Source organism: Schistocerca americana, chromosome 6 (genome assembly GCF_021461395.2).
Source record: "Schistocerca americana isolate TAMUIC-IGC-003095 chromosome 6, iqSchAmer2.1, whole genome shotgun sequence".
Lineage (NCBI taxonomy): Eukaryota > Metazoa > Arthropoda > Insecta > Orthoptera > Acrididae > Schistocerca > Schistocerca americana.
The window spans coordinates 587,659,064-587,676,574 of NC_060124.1; the positions used below are offsets into that span (position 1 = coordinate 587,659,064).

Consider the following 17,511-nt stretch of genomic DNA (forward strand, 5'->3'; position numbering starts at 1 on the left):
CCATTTCGGTATAGTGGCCAGTACATGACGACGCAGTACGAACATAACTGCCACTTTAAGTGTCGTCGTCGGAAAGCGGTGAGTCTGATGACGGAAAACCGTGTTACTGTCAAATGTAAAAAAAATTATGGTAATAATAATAGTAATAATCATAATAATAATCGGACTTATTATGAAAAGGATTGTTCCTACTCACCGAATAGCGGAGATGCTGAGTCGCAAGGTGGCACAACATTACGACTGTCAAACAAAACTTTCGGCCAAACACGCCTTCAGCTGGCCTTGGCAGCCAGAGGCTTGCGTCATGTGTGTGTGTGTGTGTGTGTGTGTGTGTGTGTGTGTGTGTGAGTGTGTTGTCTATTCTGATGAAGGCCTGTTTGGCCGAAAGCTTTGTTCGACAGTCTTTTTGTTGTGCCTATCTGTCACTCAGCATCTCCACTATATGGTGAGTAGAAATTATTCTTTTCACAATACTGTCATTATTCCATCCTGGATTTTCCATTGTTGGACTTGCTGAAAGACATAGACTGCAGGTTCGACTTACGAGAGTTGAAATGGGAACGCGACAATGTGTTATGACGCACGATCGTTGCGTCAGCGAACTTACAACTTCTGACCTACTTAGAAGCCAAGAGATAAACAAAATAATTTTGACGAAATGGTTCCAATAAAATTATTATTCGACACAAAACCCAAGTTACAGGAATGGTACAACCTTAACTTACTGATGTTCGAAGAATAGAAGGGATAAGGAGTATCATTTCTATCATTTTAACAAAATAAAGATCGGCAGTTACATAGATAATTAAGAAACAGGGATGAAGCTAATATTTTTAGATGTAATTTTATCTCTAATATCGCTGAAACTAAATGTTTTGCTAGACAGCGCACTCAAATGGCGGAAACGAAGTCATAGTGCAACGAATCATAGTACACATGTGACTTAACCCAATTCACTGTGATCGGTCAACGTACAAGTATACAACTCAGTAGCCACTGGAACTGTAATATGGTGTAGTTTTGCTAAAGAAGTTCTTATTACAGAATAATAACGGTTTCTTGGATGCAGTTCAACGTATGAACACTGTTGGAATAAAAGATTGTGTTATGGCTTACTCGTGTCTCCGGCCCATTCCCACTCCCGCCATTGTCAACAAGAAACCTGAGAAAAACTGTGACCGGGACTTTCAGACTTTATCAGTTTACTTGATTGAAAAGTCACAGATCATTTCACAATCAATTCAAGTGAAATGAATACCCCTAGCTGCATACAGGCGTTGATATAAGCCAACGGGGACAGTTGAAAGCGTGTGCTCCGACCGGGACTTGAACCCGGGATCTCCTACTTACATTGCAGACAGGGTGTTACAAAAAGGAATCGCCAAACTTTCGGGAAACATTCCTCACACACAAAGAAAGAAAACATGTTATGTGGACATGTGTCCAGAAACGCTTACTTTCCGTGTTAGAGCTCATTTTATTACTTCTCTTCAAATCACATTAATCATGGAATGGAAACACACAGCAACAGCATGTACCAGCGTGACTTCAAACACTTTGTTACAGGAAATGTTCAAAATGTCCTCCGTTAGCGAGGATACATGCATCCACCCTCCGTCGCATGGAATCCCTCATGCGCTCGTGCAGCCCTGGAGAATGGCGCATCGTATCACAGCCGTCCACAATACGAGCACGAAGAGTCTCTACATTTGGTACCGGGGTTGCGTAGACAAGATCTTTCAAATGCCCCCATAAATGAAAGTCAAGAGGGTTGAGGTCAGGAGAGCGTGGAGGCCATGGAATTGGTCTGCCTCTATCAATTCATCGGTCACCGAATCTGTTGTTGAGAAGCGTACTAACACTTCGACAAAAATGCGCAGGAGCTCCATCGTGCATGAACCACATGTTGTGTCGTACTTGTAAAGGCACATGTTTTAGCAGCACAGGTAGAGTATCCCGTATGAAATCATGATAAAGTGCTCCATTGAGAGTAGGTGGAAGAACATGGGGCCCAATCAAGACATCACCAACAATGCCTGCCCAAACGTTCACAGAAAATCTGTGTTGATGACGTGATTGCACAATTGCGTGCGGATTCTTGTCAGTCCACACATGTTGATTGTGAAAATTTACAATTTGTTCACGTTGGAATGAAGCCTCATCCGTAAAGAGAACATTTGCACTGAAATGGGGATTGACAAATTGTTGGATGAACCATTCGCAGAAGTGTACCTGTGGAGGCCAATCAGCTGCTGATAGTGCCTGCACACGTTGTACATGGTACGGAAACAACTGCTTCTCCCGTAGCACTATCCATACAGTGACGTGGTCAACGTTACTTAGTACAGCAGCAACTTCACTGACGCTGACATTAGGGTTATCTTCAACTGCACGAAGAATTGCCTCGTCCATTGCAGGTGTCCTCGTCGCTCCTGGTCTTTCCCAGTCGCGAGTCATAGGCTGGAATGTTCTGTGCTCCCTTAGACGCCGATCAGTTGCTTCGAACGTCTTCCTGTCGGGACACCTTCGTTCTGGAAATCTGTCTCGATACAAACGTACCGCGCCACGGCTATTGCCCCGTGCTAATCCATACATCAAATGGGCATCTCCCAACTCCGCATTTGTAAAAATTGCACTGAATGCAAAACCACGTTCGTGATGAACACTAACTTGTTGCTGCTACGTGCTGATGTGCTTGATGCTAGTACTGTAGAGCAATGAGTCGCATGTCAACACGAGCACCGAAGTCAACATTACCTTACTTCAATTGGGCCAACTGGCGGTGAATCGAGGAAGTACAGTACATACTGACGAAACTAAAATGATCTCTAACATGGAAATTAAGCGTTTCCGGACACATGTCCACATAACATCTTTTCTTTATTTGTGTGTGAGGACTGTTTCCTGAAAGTTTGGCCGTACCTTTTTGTAACACCCTGTATATATGAAAATGGTATCTGTTCTTTTGGACATGTCCGAAAGAACAGATACCATCTTCATATGCATAAATTCAAGTAGTTAAATTTCTTCTTATCAACGACTACTCAGTTTCATATATATTCGCAACTGCGTATCACGATCTCCACATGAGCTATTACAGGTGATACGATAAAACATTATGACCACTGCCCACTGCGACTTTGGATGCCGCCTGATGGCAAATGGTGAGATCCATTGACATAAGTGACTTTGAAAAAGTGCAGATGATTATTAAGCAGCGCCTGAGAACAAGTATCCCGAAAACGGCGAAGCTGGTCGAGTGTCCACGCGCTACTCTCGTGAGCATCTACTGATAGAGGTAGAACGACAGTGAGAATACCACAAGGCGCTAAATGGTTGGACGTCCTCGACTCTTCACAGAATGTGGGGTTCGGAGGCTTGTCTGCTCTGTACAGTATGATACATGGCGATCTGTGACACCTGTGCACAATGCTGGTGCACGCACAAGTGTTTCGGAGCACATTGTTAATCGAATATCGTTGAGCATGGAGCTGCACAGCAGATCATCCGTACGTGTTCACATGTTGACCCAACGGCATCGTCAATTACTACTGCAGTGATTACGGGACCATCGGGATTCGACCGTCGATCAGTGGAAACGTGTCGGCCGTTCCGGTAAATGACGTTTTCACTACACTAGTTCGCCGATCGTCTCTCCCCAAACCCCGTCATCGAGGTGAACGGCGGCTCGACAAACGCAGCGCGCCACTGGCGCACGCTGGTGGGAGCAGGATTATACTGCGGGTGATATTCTGCGGCGCCTGGATGGGAACTGTGGTGGTGATGAAGGACACGCTGGCAGCTGCGAACCACCCCGCATCACTTCACGCTTGATGCCATCCCCCCCGACGGCGACATCATATTTCGGCTATATAACTGTCGGTGTCTCGGAACCAGAGGAGCATTATAGTGAACTCAAGTTGATGTCTCGGCGGCCAAATTCATCTGATGTAAATCCTATGGAACCCAGAGGGGTCACTATCGGGCGTCATCACGGTGTACGCATATCAGTGGCCCGTTATTTATGAGAATTACATTCAATGCCACATACTTCCCCAAACCTGCTCACAAAATGTCGGAACCCTGGTATGCAGAATCAGCGATATATTTCGTTCAAAATACGGACGAACAAGATATTAAGCAGGTGGTCATAATATTTTGGTACATCAGAGTATTTTGCAATGATAGCCAAAATGCATTTATGATAAATAGTTTGTTCCTAAGAGCGCAGATTTTGACAAGTTTGAATGATAGTGAACTAGACTTATCAGTCATGGTTGAAAATAATTGCCCGAATACTTCACGGAAGAATGGAAAAAAACTGGTAGAAGCCGACATCGCGGAATATCAGGTTGGATTCCGGAGAAATTTGGAAGCACACAAGGTAGCACTGACCCTACGACGTCTCTTAGAAGATAATTTAGGGGTTGGGTTGTTTGGGGGAAGAGACCAAACTGAGAGGTCATCGGTCTCATCGGATTTGGGAAGGATGGGGAAGGAAGTCGGCCGTGCCCTTTCAAAGGAACCATCCCGGCATTTTGCCTGGAGCGATTTAGGGAAATCACGGAAAACCTAAATCTGGATGGCCGGACGCGGGATTGAACCGTCGTCCTCCCGAATGCGAGTCCAGTGTGCTAACCACTGCACCACCTCGCTCGGTTTTTGCTTTATGGATAGCAAAATAACATAATGGCCGAAGTACAGAGAATATTAAATGTAGATTGACAGTGACAAGAGTAGAGTCTCTGTTTGTTAACGTCGACTGTAAATTAAAATGTTTGAAAGTCTTTGAGGTAGGTACTTGCCTGGAGTGTCGCCATATATGGAAGTGAAACATGGACGATAAACAGTTTAGACAAGAAGAGAATAGAGGTTTTTTGAAATATAGTGCTACAGAAGAACATTGTATACTAGGTGGGTAGATCGTTTAAGTAATGAGAAGGTAATGAGCAGGATTGCGGAGAAAAGAAATTTGTGGCACAACTTGACCAAAAGAAAGGATCGGTTGATAAGTGTTAAGGTGTCACCAGTTTAATGTTGGAGGATGGTGAGGGTTTAAAAATCTTACAGGAAGATCAAGAGATGAATACAGTAAACATATTCACAAGGATGTAGGGCCTAGCAGTAATTGGGAGATGAAGAGACTTGCGCAAGATAGAGAATCATGGACAGACGCATCAAATTCGTATGGTGTCGTAATGCCCTTTACAGCAGTTTTTTGCGGTACCCTATTCTTTTGCTTCCAACAGATGTTCACTTATTTATATGTGGTGCATTATAATAGATTTAATTCGAACTGTACTTTCCCTGATGTCGTAATTTCCCGAAGTTAAAACTGTCTGTGCCTGGTGTTTCAAAATATGCAAAATAACGTAACGCTATAGTCACAATGTTCCGTCTATCGTATGTAGCATGCTCACTAAGGAACTAGCCAAATTAGTCCTCTAGTACCGCAAGTCCTTCTCTATCCGGAACTTTAATGAGCCTTTCGGAACTGAAATAATTTACTCTTTGCTACATTTCCACAATAAATCTCATATTTAATCCTTCGCTATAGGAGCAATGTCCTATTGGTTCGCACCATTTAATTTGGTGAAACATATGTTTCTGTAAGTTTCCTTAGTTCGCTATTTGACAGTAGGTGTTTCTGTGTTCTGTTTCGCTGTAGTGGTGTACTAATGAACAGTTACCAGTACTAGAATTTTAACATTTTAGTCATGTTTATTTTTCGAAATAAACCAGTTTAATGTTTGTTATCAATCGTGCTAAAAGTGGCTAGTAACAGCAAATTTGATGTTTCATTCAACGTCAGTAATTTTCATGATAAAGACTAAAAAAAAGTTCACTTGTTTTTATTTTATTATGTATTTTTACTCCTTTGATAGATCCAGTTCAAGGAGACTACAAATTTGCAGTAAGCGATGTAGATGACACTAGTGTTCTCCTGGAATGGTCTGTGAGTATGCAGCTACAAGCTACTGAATGAGCAATAACTTGTTTAGTAGGTTGTAAGATTTATATTTGAATAAATAACTGTTGCAATTCGAAGTTAAATGTATCTGGAAACTTCTGACAGATTTGTCTATTAGAATTTACTGAAACAAGTGATAATATTTTTCTTTGTTTTATTTCTTTCGTCTCCTTAAAAGCAATATGTAGGCAGGGAGTTTTATCTTGCAAACATATTTAGCTACTTGGAAGATTTATAGTTTTATATTCTCCTTAATACTGGCAACTTTTATTTCATAAACAAATACAAAACTGCTTGGGATATTATGCATTGACAGACAGATACGTGCCACACACACACACACAAAATTAAATGAATGTAGTTGAGTGAAATCCAGGTTTTCCCTATTTCTGTGTAGTAATAAAAGTTATAACAATGACTCGATCTATCTGTGGATCAGTTTCACCAGCATAGTCGACCATCATAGCATTACAGTTTAACAAAAAAGAATACACAATTAATTGAATAATGCATTTAGATATTTACATGTCTATGTTGACAAGTATGGCGCTGGTAGCTGCCTATGATTTTATAGTATGATTCATCTCATTATTTACCTGAAGTAATGTTAGGTAAACACAGGAACCACAGTCAGACCGGACTGATGAGAGTTAATGCTTCCACTCTCCTGAACACAACATCAGTCCGTTAAAGGTGGAACAATATGAAGCTATTTGTAACTAGGGTATGGTGCTTGCTTGCACATTCTTCCAAAGAAATTATTTGACATGTAAAAAAGTTATTATTACAGTACTGTCCATCCGTTCCTCAACGTCAGTCACATCAACATGATGACCATAATGTTTGGTTTACATTTTCTGTACCACAACTTCCCATTTGCTCGCTGGAAGAACTTCAGTAGTGAATCAGGTCTTAAGCTTAGAAAAAGGAGTGAATGATTGTATTACATATTGCCAATTTTTGGTATTACATTTTCATGAAACATTAAAACATTACAGTATAAAGCGTGTTGTGGTATGACAGTAGTGTTTTATCATCGTTTACTTCCGTAACAGTTTTTTGCAAACACCAACTCTGTAATTAATTCAAGTATGTCTTGAGTTTGCGATTTATCGTACTTTTCCTCCCAATGCAGCTTTCACAGCAAACAGCTTCATCCACTTTCTTTATTTAATGGTTTTATCGTGCATTCAGAAGATCAGACGCCATTTTTTATTCTCATAATTGAAGTGTACTTCTTCTTGGTCAGACATCGTTAGGTCTTCAAATTCTGTTGTCCTTTACAGTATCGTGTGTTTTTGTGCATGTTATGAGATGTGAGAAACGTTATGAATGCCTGGTATTACATGTTACTGAGAAATGTTATTTCTTTGAACAGTATGAACATGATAAGACTTCACTGACTTGTGAAATATTGGACTTCGAGCTGTCTGTTCTCTGTGGAAGCGAGAATCTTAAATTTCTCATAACAGAGAAAAACGGTCTCTTCAGACTGTCAGATATTATGCCTGACATGACCTACAATTTCCAACTGACTGGTAAAACTGTGACCGGCAATAGGACTCTACCTACAGAGATTGAAGTTCACACACTAGCTGCTGGTAAGTATAATGCCACTTTGTTTCATCTGTGTGATTTGGAAAACTATAAGGCTTTGTTATGTCAAACAGCAAGAACTTATGTATGGTTAGCTAACATAGGTATGTTGGAGGGAATAAGAGAAGGGAGGTGTAAAGCTCCTATTTGAGGGCCCCATGAGAAAGAGAACTACTTATGAAACTCACAGTTCCAGGTCTAACTTCCAGTCCAACATGCTTAGTTAATCCTGTGGGGATTTGAAAACAGTGTACAAACTGCATAATAGCGAAAATGTATTCATACAGATTTTAAATAGTAATTAATAACACCAAAACTTAAATGAAATCGCTATGTTCATACAATACCTTAAATGAAACATAAACAAATAAACCTAAGTGCAAGGTAAAAAGAACGGTGTGTTAAGTGTTGTAACTTCCCACCTCTTGATATGGTATTAAGAGTAGTACATTCTGTGTACATAAGTGGATGTTCTCACTCACTGTACATATTTAGAATACTTATACATTTTTCAAGATAGTGAACTTTATATAAATAAATTAATATCAAATTTAAGATAGTGACTATATTGTTCTTTTATAGATTAAGTCGTTGTGAAGCATTATTACAACTTCAGTTCTTCTGTCAGTTTTTGTGACTGATACAAATGCTTACTTTAGGAGAAGGTTTTCTTTTCCAACTGAAGTATAGTAAAATACTATCTTATTCAATATTAATGTGTAAATTGACTCCGCTCAACTACAATTGAACAATTCGTGCACTCGGACTGTACTGTCACGGACTTGAACCACTGGACTACTGGAGTATAAAAATTTAGTGGCTTTTCTATTTTATTTATTTATTTACCCATATTTATTCATTTAGATACAATTGATATCACTGTTAGTAATTCTGAAAACAACTTTTGCCGTGGGGATTGATATTTAAAAGATATATACTTTTTATTTTATATAAATATATAAGGAGAAAACAAATTGAAACCTGACAGGCTGAGAGGATATGTGATGTTATTTCAGTGATTATAAGCGCGAGCAAAACTTACATTGAAATTGTTAGTATGAGCCCACTTACCTTGTTCCCTCAGTGACGTGGATGAATGAACTGATTCAGTTGGGTGTCTTACTGCTGTTATATCCTTTTCTGAGGCAAGCTAGCCATCAAATATTGTACCTGGCGCTCGGTATCCCGGATACTGGCATCGAGCTGGTGCAACTCGAGTGCAATTTGGGACATACCGGGGAAACTCGCTGGCTGGGGGCTGTCTCAGCTTCCACGCAGACAGTTCACTGAGGCACGTATCAGGTGCAGTCGACCATTGCGCTGCTAGAGAATGAAGTCTGAACACTGTCACATGAAACGTGACAGGAGGATGTGGGGTGCCTGTGGCGACCCGTTGTGGTGTGAGACTTTCCTGACTCACTACCTGCCAACACCCAAAGGCACGCCCAATGGCTGCCCAGCCCACTGTGGAGCCACGAGTGTCGCCGCTGTCCTCTGAGGAACACTGGGGGACTGTGACCCCACCGCTTCCTGTGCTCCCACCCTCCTCTTCAGCGATGGACTCCTGTGACAGTGCTGGCCGTGATTCACCGCTGGACGACAGGCGGCACCAGTCGTCGGCAGTCTGTGGTTCCTGGCTGTGGCACCCACCACTCCAGATGCAGCCATTTGTGGTAACGGAGGCCTATGTACCTGATGATAGTTCCATAAAATGGCTGCTGCAAGTGTTTCATCAATGGTGCCAAATGACAGACTACTGCAGGGAGTCCATTTCTCGGTCTCGTATTGCAGGCTCTGCTGTGAAGTGGTTACAATGAGCATGGTTCCCTTTACCTCCATCATCGCTCGATGTGGTATGACATGATGGACCAGAACATTGATAATGTTCCAATGCAGTTCACTGTCACATCCGGATGCCCAAAAAATCTGTATATTGCATGACTCGAACATCTGGCCGAAAGGAGATCCACAAAGAGACCCCTTTGAAAATCTGGCAGGTTCTGATAACGCTCTCTCACACAGGTATACAGTATTTACGTGTCCTTCACAGTGGTCTCAACATCTGACGCTGTTCAGGCGGCGTATACACGCTGCTAGACATCACAACTTCAATAAGCATAAACAGCGCTATTGCAGTCAGATAAGCGTTCTACCTGCCTCAGAGCACTGCAGCTCCAATCATCTTCCCATCCCCGACGTTGTGTACGTGTAGAGAGGTAGAGTGACATACGACAGAGTCTTCTGGGTGCGCCACTTCTCTTCTCAGACAGTCCATATATGAAACAACTCTCCTCTTTACTGGTCTTGAGTGTTGGCCCTTGTCTTGCAAGTGATGAAGAAGGACGAGATGGAGGAGTAATAACTTCATTACCATAAGCAGGGCTCACCTGCCCCAGGTAACAAACATTCGTGAGGGCTCTTGCTATTATGACGACGAAGATCTCAGTGACAGTGAAGATTGAGAGAATGGGTCTCAATATGGCGTCGAACTAGTGGAATTAGTACCTCATTCAATAGAAACATCTTTGCGGCTGACTGGGATCAGGTGGTAATGTGGTCGGCGTCTGTTCACGAGAGGTACATCTACTTACAGAACAAAAGATTAAAATTTTATAAGTGGAAATAAACGAGATGACTGTAAACACCATGGAACAAATGAAGAAATGGAAAACACGCAAAAATAAATCCTCAAAACAATATTCCGTCTGGGTGAGTTGCCTACTCAGTCTCACAGGACAGACAATCTTAGTTCCATAATTGATGTTGAGCCTGTGAACAACAGAGTATCCTTGATATGATAAATAACGTGAATACAGAAATGAACACACATACTTGATTCAACCAAGAAATTGAAATAAATCAACAAAAAGTGAGTAAACCATTACATAAGATAGACAATACAATCATCACAATGCTGCAAAATCAAGAGAAAATTGTTGTGAGCGATTATAGCACACAGTCAGGAAATGGTACAATATTTCTAAAAAAGTGAAATAGCATGGCATCCTTGTGAACAAATGGAACAATCAAAATAGAAAGAGAAAGGTAAAACTACGCAGAAATTTCAGTCTCAAAAGAATATCAAACTATATCATGAATAAAAAAACTAAACAGCGCAAAAGCCATGGCGTTCAGCCAGCAATAAAATATGTGAATTGCTAACTTGTTATATCATAATCTCATAAGCGTAATACAAGGAAATTTCAATCTTCAAGAGTGGCAAGGAGCAGTTATTGACACGGACTGCTACCTGATGCAAGTGAAGCTAAAGTTAAAGCCCCAAAGGTTCAGAAAAATAGATGTCACTAATTTCTTGATTTTATGCTAGTAAAATCAAACCGCTGTTATTAGCAAACGAAATTCATAAGAAACTAGCTAAACTGACGATCGAATCCAACACAAGTTTATGAAAACTGCCCAAAACCAAATTCCCTTATGAGGGTGGAAAAGGCCTTTGGTGGAATGTAGATTGTGAACAGACAGAAGGCATTTAAAATATGGAATAAAGGCGAATGAGGACAAGCATTCGACACGATCTGGCTACTAGAAAATAACCACCAAAGTTAATTAGATTATGGTAGACACTAGGAGAAAACTGAACTCCGTTATACTGAAGAATACTTCCAAAACCAGAACACCCAGTTATCTTATAAAAAGTTTAAAACATTACTAAATGAGTACCAGACCCTAAATCTCTGCTTCATGAATGAATGTTGATAATTGCCAGTAAACAACTACGAAATCTCAGAGAACACTGCAAATATACTTAAAAATATTTCCTAAACTGCCAAACCATACGATTTCCACCAGAATTTTCTGTGAACAGTAATCCAGATTGACAAGCACGAAACGGAGAGGAAACTGCTAGACAAATTAAAAGATAAAAAGAATTGCTGAAGATGAATTGTTGCAGAACTGTTGAAATAACCTGATCTGAAACCTTAAAATAAATTACATTGATATGCAAAACATGTGGCAAACCGAAGTTTTTCTGGATTACTGGAAAACTGAATTGATACATCTACTGCATAGGACAAGAGACAGAATTGATATTAATAAGTTTTGAAGGGACTGACTTCTTCCTGCTCCATATGGAATTATATTTCAATGTTCCCTAGACAGAGCAGAACAAACGTTTGAATTCAAACAATTTTGAGACCAAAGTGATCTTGCATAGAACAAATTTTCGTCCGAAATCCAACTCTCAAACATCAAGAAAATTTTTAATGAGAAAGAGCTTAGTACGTTTTTGGATTTAGAAAAGCATTTTGTTCGAGCACTCTAAGCCTCCCTTTGAAAGTCTGAAGGAAGAAGTTCCAGGCCTCAGACTCATTGTAATTATTACTGAAGCACTGAAAGGTACAAAATATAGGGCCGAATTATGGGGAGATATTTTATAATATTTTGAAATTAAAACAGTGGTGAGAGAAGATGATGAAGTATCTCCACAACATTTCAACTATTTCTCAAAAAACGAACTCCTAGTGTAGTGAACACTAACTCTGGACTGTAATATAGATGAACTAATGAAATTTGGAAGAACAAAAATCAGGATGGACTGCTTAGTTTATTGAGACGATCCAGCAACTCTATGCCAGAGCGTTTAAACAGCACAGAGACAAATAGGTATTCTCAGAGGAATAGCAGAAAGTATCACTGCAAAAAAGAAATTACATATTTAGCAATAGTCTGGCACAAAACTCTTAAAACTACTTACGGGAAAATCGAAAGCGTTCCTCAGATCAGATATTTAGGTGAAATCATTTACAGAACTGCCCTGGGAAGACTGTTACGAAACAAGTTGTCCGTAAATGCAGACAGCTTTCAAGGTTACAAAAGATGTGCATTACAAAGACTGCACATGTAAATACTGGAAACTGAGATATTACGACAGAGTAAGGACTGAAACCATGATCTTAAACAGAAAGGGCACATTTAAGAAATCAAAATGAGAGAAAGAAACGTAATCAGGGAATTTTTATGTAAACATTAAGTCAACGTTATGTATAAGTCAACATTAAGTATAAGTAAATAAAAAACCATAATTTACTTAGATGTGAAAATTCTATATGAATATTAAAGGGATAACCAACCAGATTAACTAAACACATTATGGGACCCTAGAAAGCTCACAGTAAAGCTAAAATTGAAGCAATAAAAACAAGAAACAAGACAAAATAAAGATAAAAACTGATGGAAACAGAAATTGGTGTACGAGGGTGAATAGTCTTAAGGCAGAAAATTCGACTGGACACTTTGGAACGACACGGCCTTTGATCATCATTTGTAACATTTACCTCAGTCAGTTTTCTCGAAACCACGAACTGTTCTGAAGCGATGCATAATGCCGCTCAACGTGGGAAAGTTGCTGAAAAGATATCACACTAACGTGTCAGCAGGGTGTATAAAACATTCTGCTTCCGATTGTGAAAATAGTTGTTTAAGAAAGGTTTGACTGAAGTTACTAATATGAAACGAGATTTTGACTAAATGTTTTTGCAGTATTCTCATTTTAACAGTGAATAATGTGTTATGAAGTCCCCCCTAATATAAAGTTGCTATGTAAAGAACGGAAATTTCTAAGTCAATAAACGTTTAGAAGGTTGGGCGACAGTTATTAGTTTTAATACGTTCTCTCAATACAACACAGCTGAAAAATATTCAATAACCTAAGTTAGAAATAAGGTTGCGTAGCACTCCACTCGGAATAGAAAGAAAATCACAAAATTCTCTAGTTCGTCGAAACACCTTGGACAGTTTACGCCAGATGGCAATCGTTTTCTCAACTTCTCTGCTTCTTTGACTAAGCACCAAGAAGAACATCCGAAAATTTCTCTCTCTCTGTGAATGCTCGAATGTTCTCCTTTCTGAAGGGCTGAAATAGCCAAACAGCTACATAATTTTTCGTACTTAATGTCGTAACTTCCCTACCTGACCATTCCCAATTCTGAATTTACTTAAATTTATACCCAGTTTCTGTATTTCCTGAAAAGCAACTGAACTAAAAATCATTTTCTTTTACTCTCCGCAAGGAAAGAAATAATGATTTTGCTTCGACGACCCCTGCATTGGGTGTTTTATATTAAGCACATCATACCACGACTGCAACACACTGTTAGATTACACAGCATGATTTACATGCTCATTCATCTCAAATCATAACAACTTGCAAGATTCATACACTCGATACAGGCTGCATGCCCTCCTTCGCTATGACAGCGCAAGTGACATTTATAACGTTTCTTTACTTTTCATTGTGGTCAGACTTCTATCTGAAATTACTTCTACATTTTTCATGGCGCCTTTTGTTTGTGTGACAGCCATAACACGTTATCTCTTGTTTTATTGACAATCCCGGTTTTTGTTTCTTTACATACTCCTCCCGTGTACACATATCATCTAAGACTAAAATCTGTTACTGTGCTAATATATCCACAACAGATAGTCAAGAAATGACGACCCAGCTGTACAGCGAATTCCAAGTTTATTTTAGTCAAGATACCACATCTTCCTTCTTTGAAGTCAGCTTGAAACAGTCACAAACAAAATAAATATTCTTGTTTTAATACAGACTGGACTTGAGACAGAATGCCTATCAGTGGTGAATCAACATTCTGAACTGAAGTCTTTGCACGCTAGGTGCCACAACTGGGTCCTGAAGGGACCTGTCAGGGTCAGAGCTTCCAACAATAAATAAACAATTTTAGCGAAGCCACTTGTAAGGACGAACACAGGATTATTACAAGTCCGCTGCTCAGTAACCATGTCTGTTCCATGTCTTCCTACGTAAAAGCTGTTTCACTGATTCTGGGATGCAAAGACTGAAACCGGCTGCTGTGACGACATAGTGATGGTTCCAGAGTGAGGTACTGAAACAGTACTGCATTTGGCGTCTCGGTTAGAAAAATGACTAGGAGTGGACTGACGCCTCAGAGCCCTAGGGTTGGCCTAAGTACAGTTGCGGGATCCATCATAAAACATGTCTTACTTTCTGTCATATGGGTGGTGTAAGAAACAGGCACAAGTGCTGGCTAAGCTGGTGTGTCGCTGGGTAGCTCCTTCAGAGGTCCACCAGCCACTGGGTGCTGACTGGTGCATTTGTCATCCACAAGTGGAAGCTGAGAAGGTCGCATCACTGGAACTAAAGAGGGCGGTAAACTCGTGGACATGAAGAGGAGACCATGGCAATGTCACGTTTCATTAATATGTTTACTGCAAGTGGTACCAACTGGAAGCTTTATTTCCACCCTACAGCGTCCAGAAGTCGGGAAATGAGACAGTTGGGAGCTAATGCTGATGGCCTTTGGATAAAACTAAGGCCCATACAGGATCAAGGAAGAAAAGCCTATCTTGTGTGAACCACCATGAGGATGACAGACAGGAGTAGAATGACGTACAGAGGGTAGCGACCCATGAGAGTTTCTGTGAAGATTTTTAGCCTGATTTGACCAGTCCTAAAGCGTGAAACAGTAGGTGTGAGAACAGGGTCAAACTATCTCTCAGAGACCATTTTGATGAAGTTAGGACACTTGGATTAGCATCATACCAATAAAACGTTCAGCCAACCCATTAGACATGGGGAAGAACGGGGCTGTGTGAATGAGCTTGATACCTCTGAATTCACAGAAGGTTTTAAATGTAGCAGAAGCAAATTGGGAGCTACTATCAGTGACTATGGTCTCTGGGACCCCTCAATGACGAAAACACCGGATAGGTGAAGATAGTTTGCCCAGTGGATGTGTAGGTCATTCAGAAGACTGTTTGTGTTGGTGACGACCGGCCAGAAGTGTCCCAAGATGGGAATATTGAAGTTCAAATGTAGCTCGGACTGTTGTGTGGTCCTATCTGGCAATGCAAAGAACCAACATGGCCAACGGTTTGCTTGCGCTGACAGTTTGGGCAAGCCTCAACCATGTGGGTGACGGCATTTCACACCAAACCAATTTTCAGCAGGCTAAGCTCTTCGTTAGGAAAAGCTTCAGTGTCCAATATGTAGTTCGGCCAATATGCATAGTTCAAGACCAGATGGCATTATGTCCTTGGAGCAGCTGCTGTCCCTCTGTGTCAAGGGTACCATGTTGGGTGTTGAAAGCTCAGGAGAGTGATGCCAGCACCATAGACACCCTGATGTTAAAGGCACTGAAGGTCCTGAGGCCAACAATGTCATTCCATGTGGTGAATTTTTGCTAGCAATTGGTCCTTGGCTGTGTGGTATGCTTGAACTTGGTTTCAGAGAGTAGGCTAGCTGTCACGTATTTGGCAGCAGTGTCCAGATGGGAGCAGATCTCTGGATCAAAGTCAGAGGATGCGTCCTGTCCCAGCGGCAAACGTGAGAGAACATCTGCATAGCATGATGAGATGTAGAACAGAACTGAATGTCATAGCCATAACTAGACAAAAATGGGACCCAATGCTAAAAGCGGCAAGCCAACCATATTGGAATAGAAGCAGATTCCTGAAAAGGCCTTCTGGTTGGTCAAAAGGATGACGTGGTGACCTTATACGTAGTCATGGATTTTCTGAGATCAGGTATAATCACCAAAGATTCTTATTCAACTTTACTATCAATGCATTATGTCACAGACACAGTCTTTGATACAAAGCCAATGGGATGATTCATCCTGTTGAGGACATAGAATCAAACATCCCCCATTCCATAGTCAGAGGCATCCAGTGCCTGGCGGTTCTCGTCCTGAAATGGGCCTTTTCCGCCTTACCTATTTGACAGCATGTGACACTGGCAAACCTCTCCACCTGCTTTGGCGGGGTAAAACTCCGTAAGAGATGTAGGCCAGAAGAGGGTCCATTTCAGATCCCAAAATGTAGCCTCATATTCCAGGGTTCAATTCCAGCAGATATTTTATTGGAGGAGGAGATAACAAGGGTTTGGCTATAACCACAATGTGCAGAATAATTTTACGATAATAACTGTGGCATTCACTGTCAGGTCGACAGGTTTGGCAAGGTCACATCCTGTCAAACAGGTAAGGTGGAGGAAGGCCAATTTCAGGTCAAGAAACGCCATTTCACACTCTGGGGTTCAGTTTCAGTGAACGTTTTTGTGGAGGAGGTGATGCAATGGTTTGGTTATGGTCGGACTGTGCAGAATAAACTTATGATAGTAGTTGAGTTGCTCCAACACCGATTTAGCTGGGTGGCGTTGGTGGGGGTAGGAAGATGTTACGCTGCCTCCACTTACTGTGGGGTAGGCCAAATGCCCTAGGCGCTGAAAACATTGCCTAAATATCCACCCTGGGAAAAGGAGAAACAATCCTTACCCTTATTGCACTTGAGGTCAGCTCGATGAAGAACCGTGAAAAGTGCTCAGACGAAGTCTGCCAGGTTCTGAGAGTTGTTAATGGAACAGTCCCACCCTTAGGCAATTTTGGGTTTGCAAACAGAAGTGGAACATGTGTCTCAAAGCAACTGACTCCTAAGCCATTATCAGAGGAGAGCAAACTGAAGTTTGATAAGAAAGTTTTCAGATGGGTGATGGAACAACGAAAGTGAGGGTTGAAGGTTCATCACGTGAGAGAGACCCATGCCTAAGAGGATGAGAAGGCCTGGTGCATCCATGCCCCAGAATCTTTGCTAGTCACCAAAATGGCGTCCACTCAATTCACCATGTGCAGGAGCAGCTGGGTCAGGTGCTCCACGAACAATGAAAAATTGCATTTACACTGGCATAGCCAAAAGATTGGCTATTGCAATGGTAGGGACTGAAAGGGATGTTGATAATCGAAAAATGTCGGGATTCTGCATCCTGAAGAAGCTGGAGCTAAGCATCACTGAAGTCGATATTAGCAAACATTCTGCCACCAGGGGTGGATTGGGAGCTCCCTCAGCCTGAGAATAAGATATGCATCGATAACCAACAGGACATAGATAGTGGACTCGAAATAGCCACAGATATGCAAGGCCATCGTGGGATTGGCAGTGACGGA

General features: G+C 41.2%; 1 protein-coding gene across 2 annotated transcripts in view; it reads left to right on the top strand.

Moving 5' to 3' along the window:
• Positions 1-17,511, top strand: part of LOC124619917 (immunoglobulin superfamily DCC subclass member 4-like) — a 265,451-nt gene that overhangs the window by 85,415 nt on the left and 162,525 nt on the right. For both annotated transcript variants that reach the window (XM_047146553.1, XM_047146552.1), the window contains exons 8-9: positions 5,886-5,956; positions 7,350-7,572. In XM_047146553.1, coding sequence (XP_047002509.1) covers positions 5,886-5,956; positions 7,350-7,572 — 294 coding nt within the window. The remainder of the gene's footprint in view (positions 1-5,885; positions 5,957-7,349; positions 7,573-17,511) is intronic.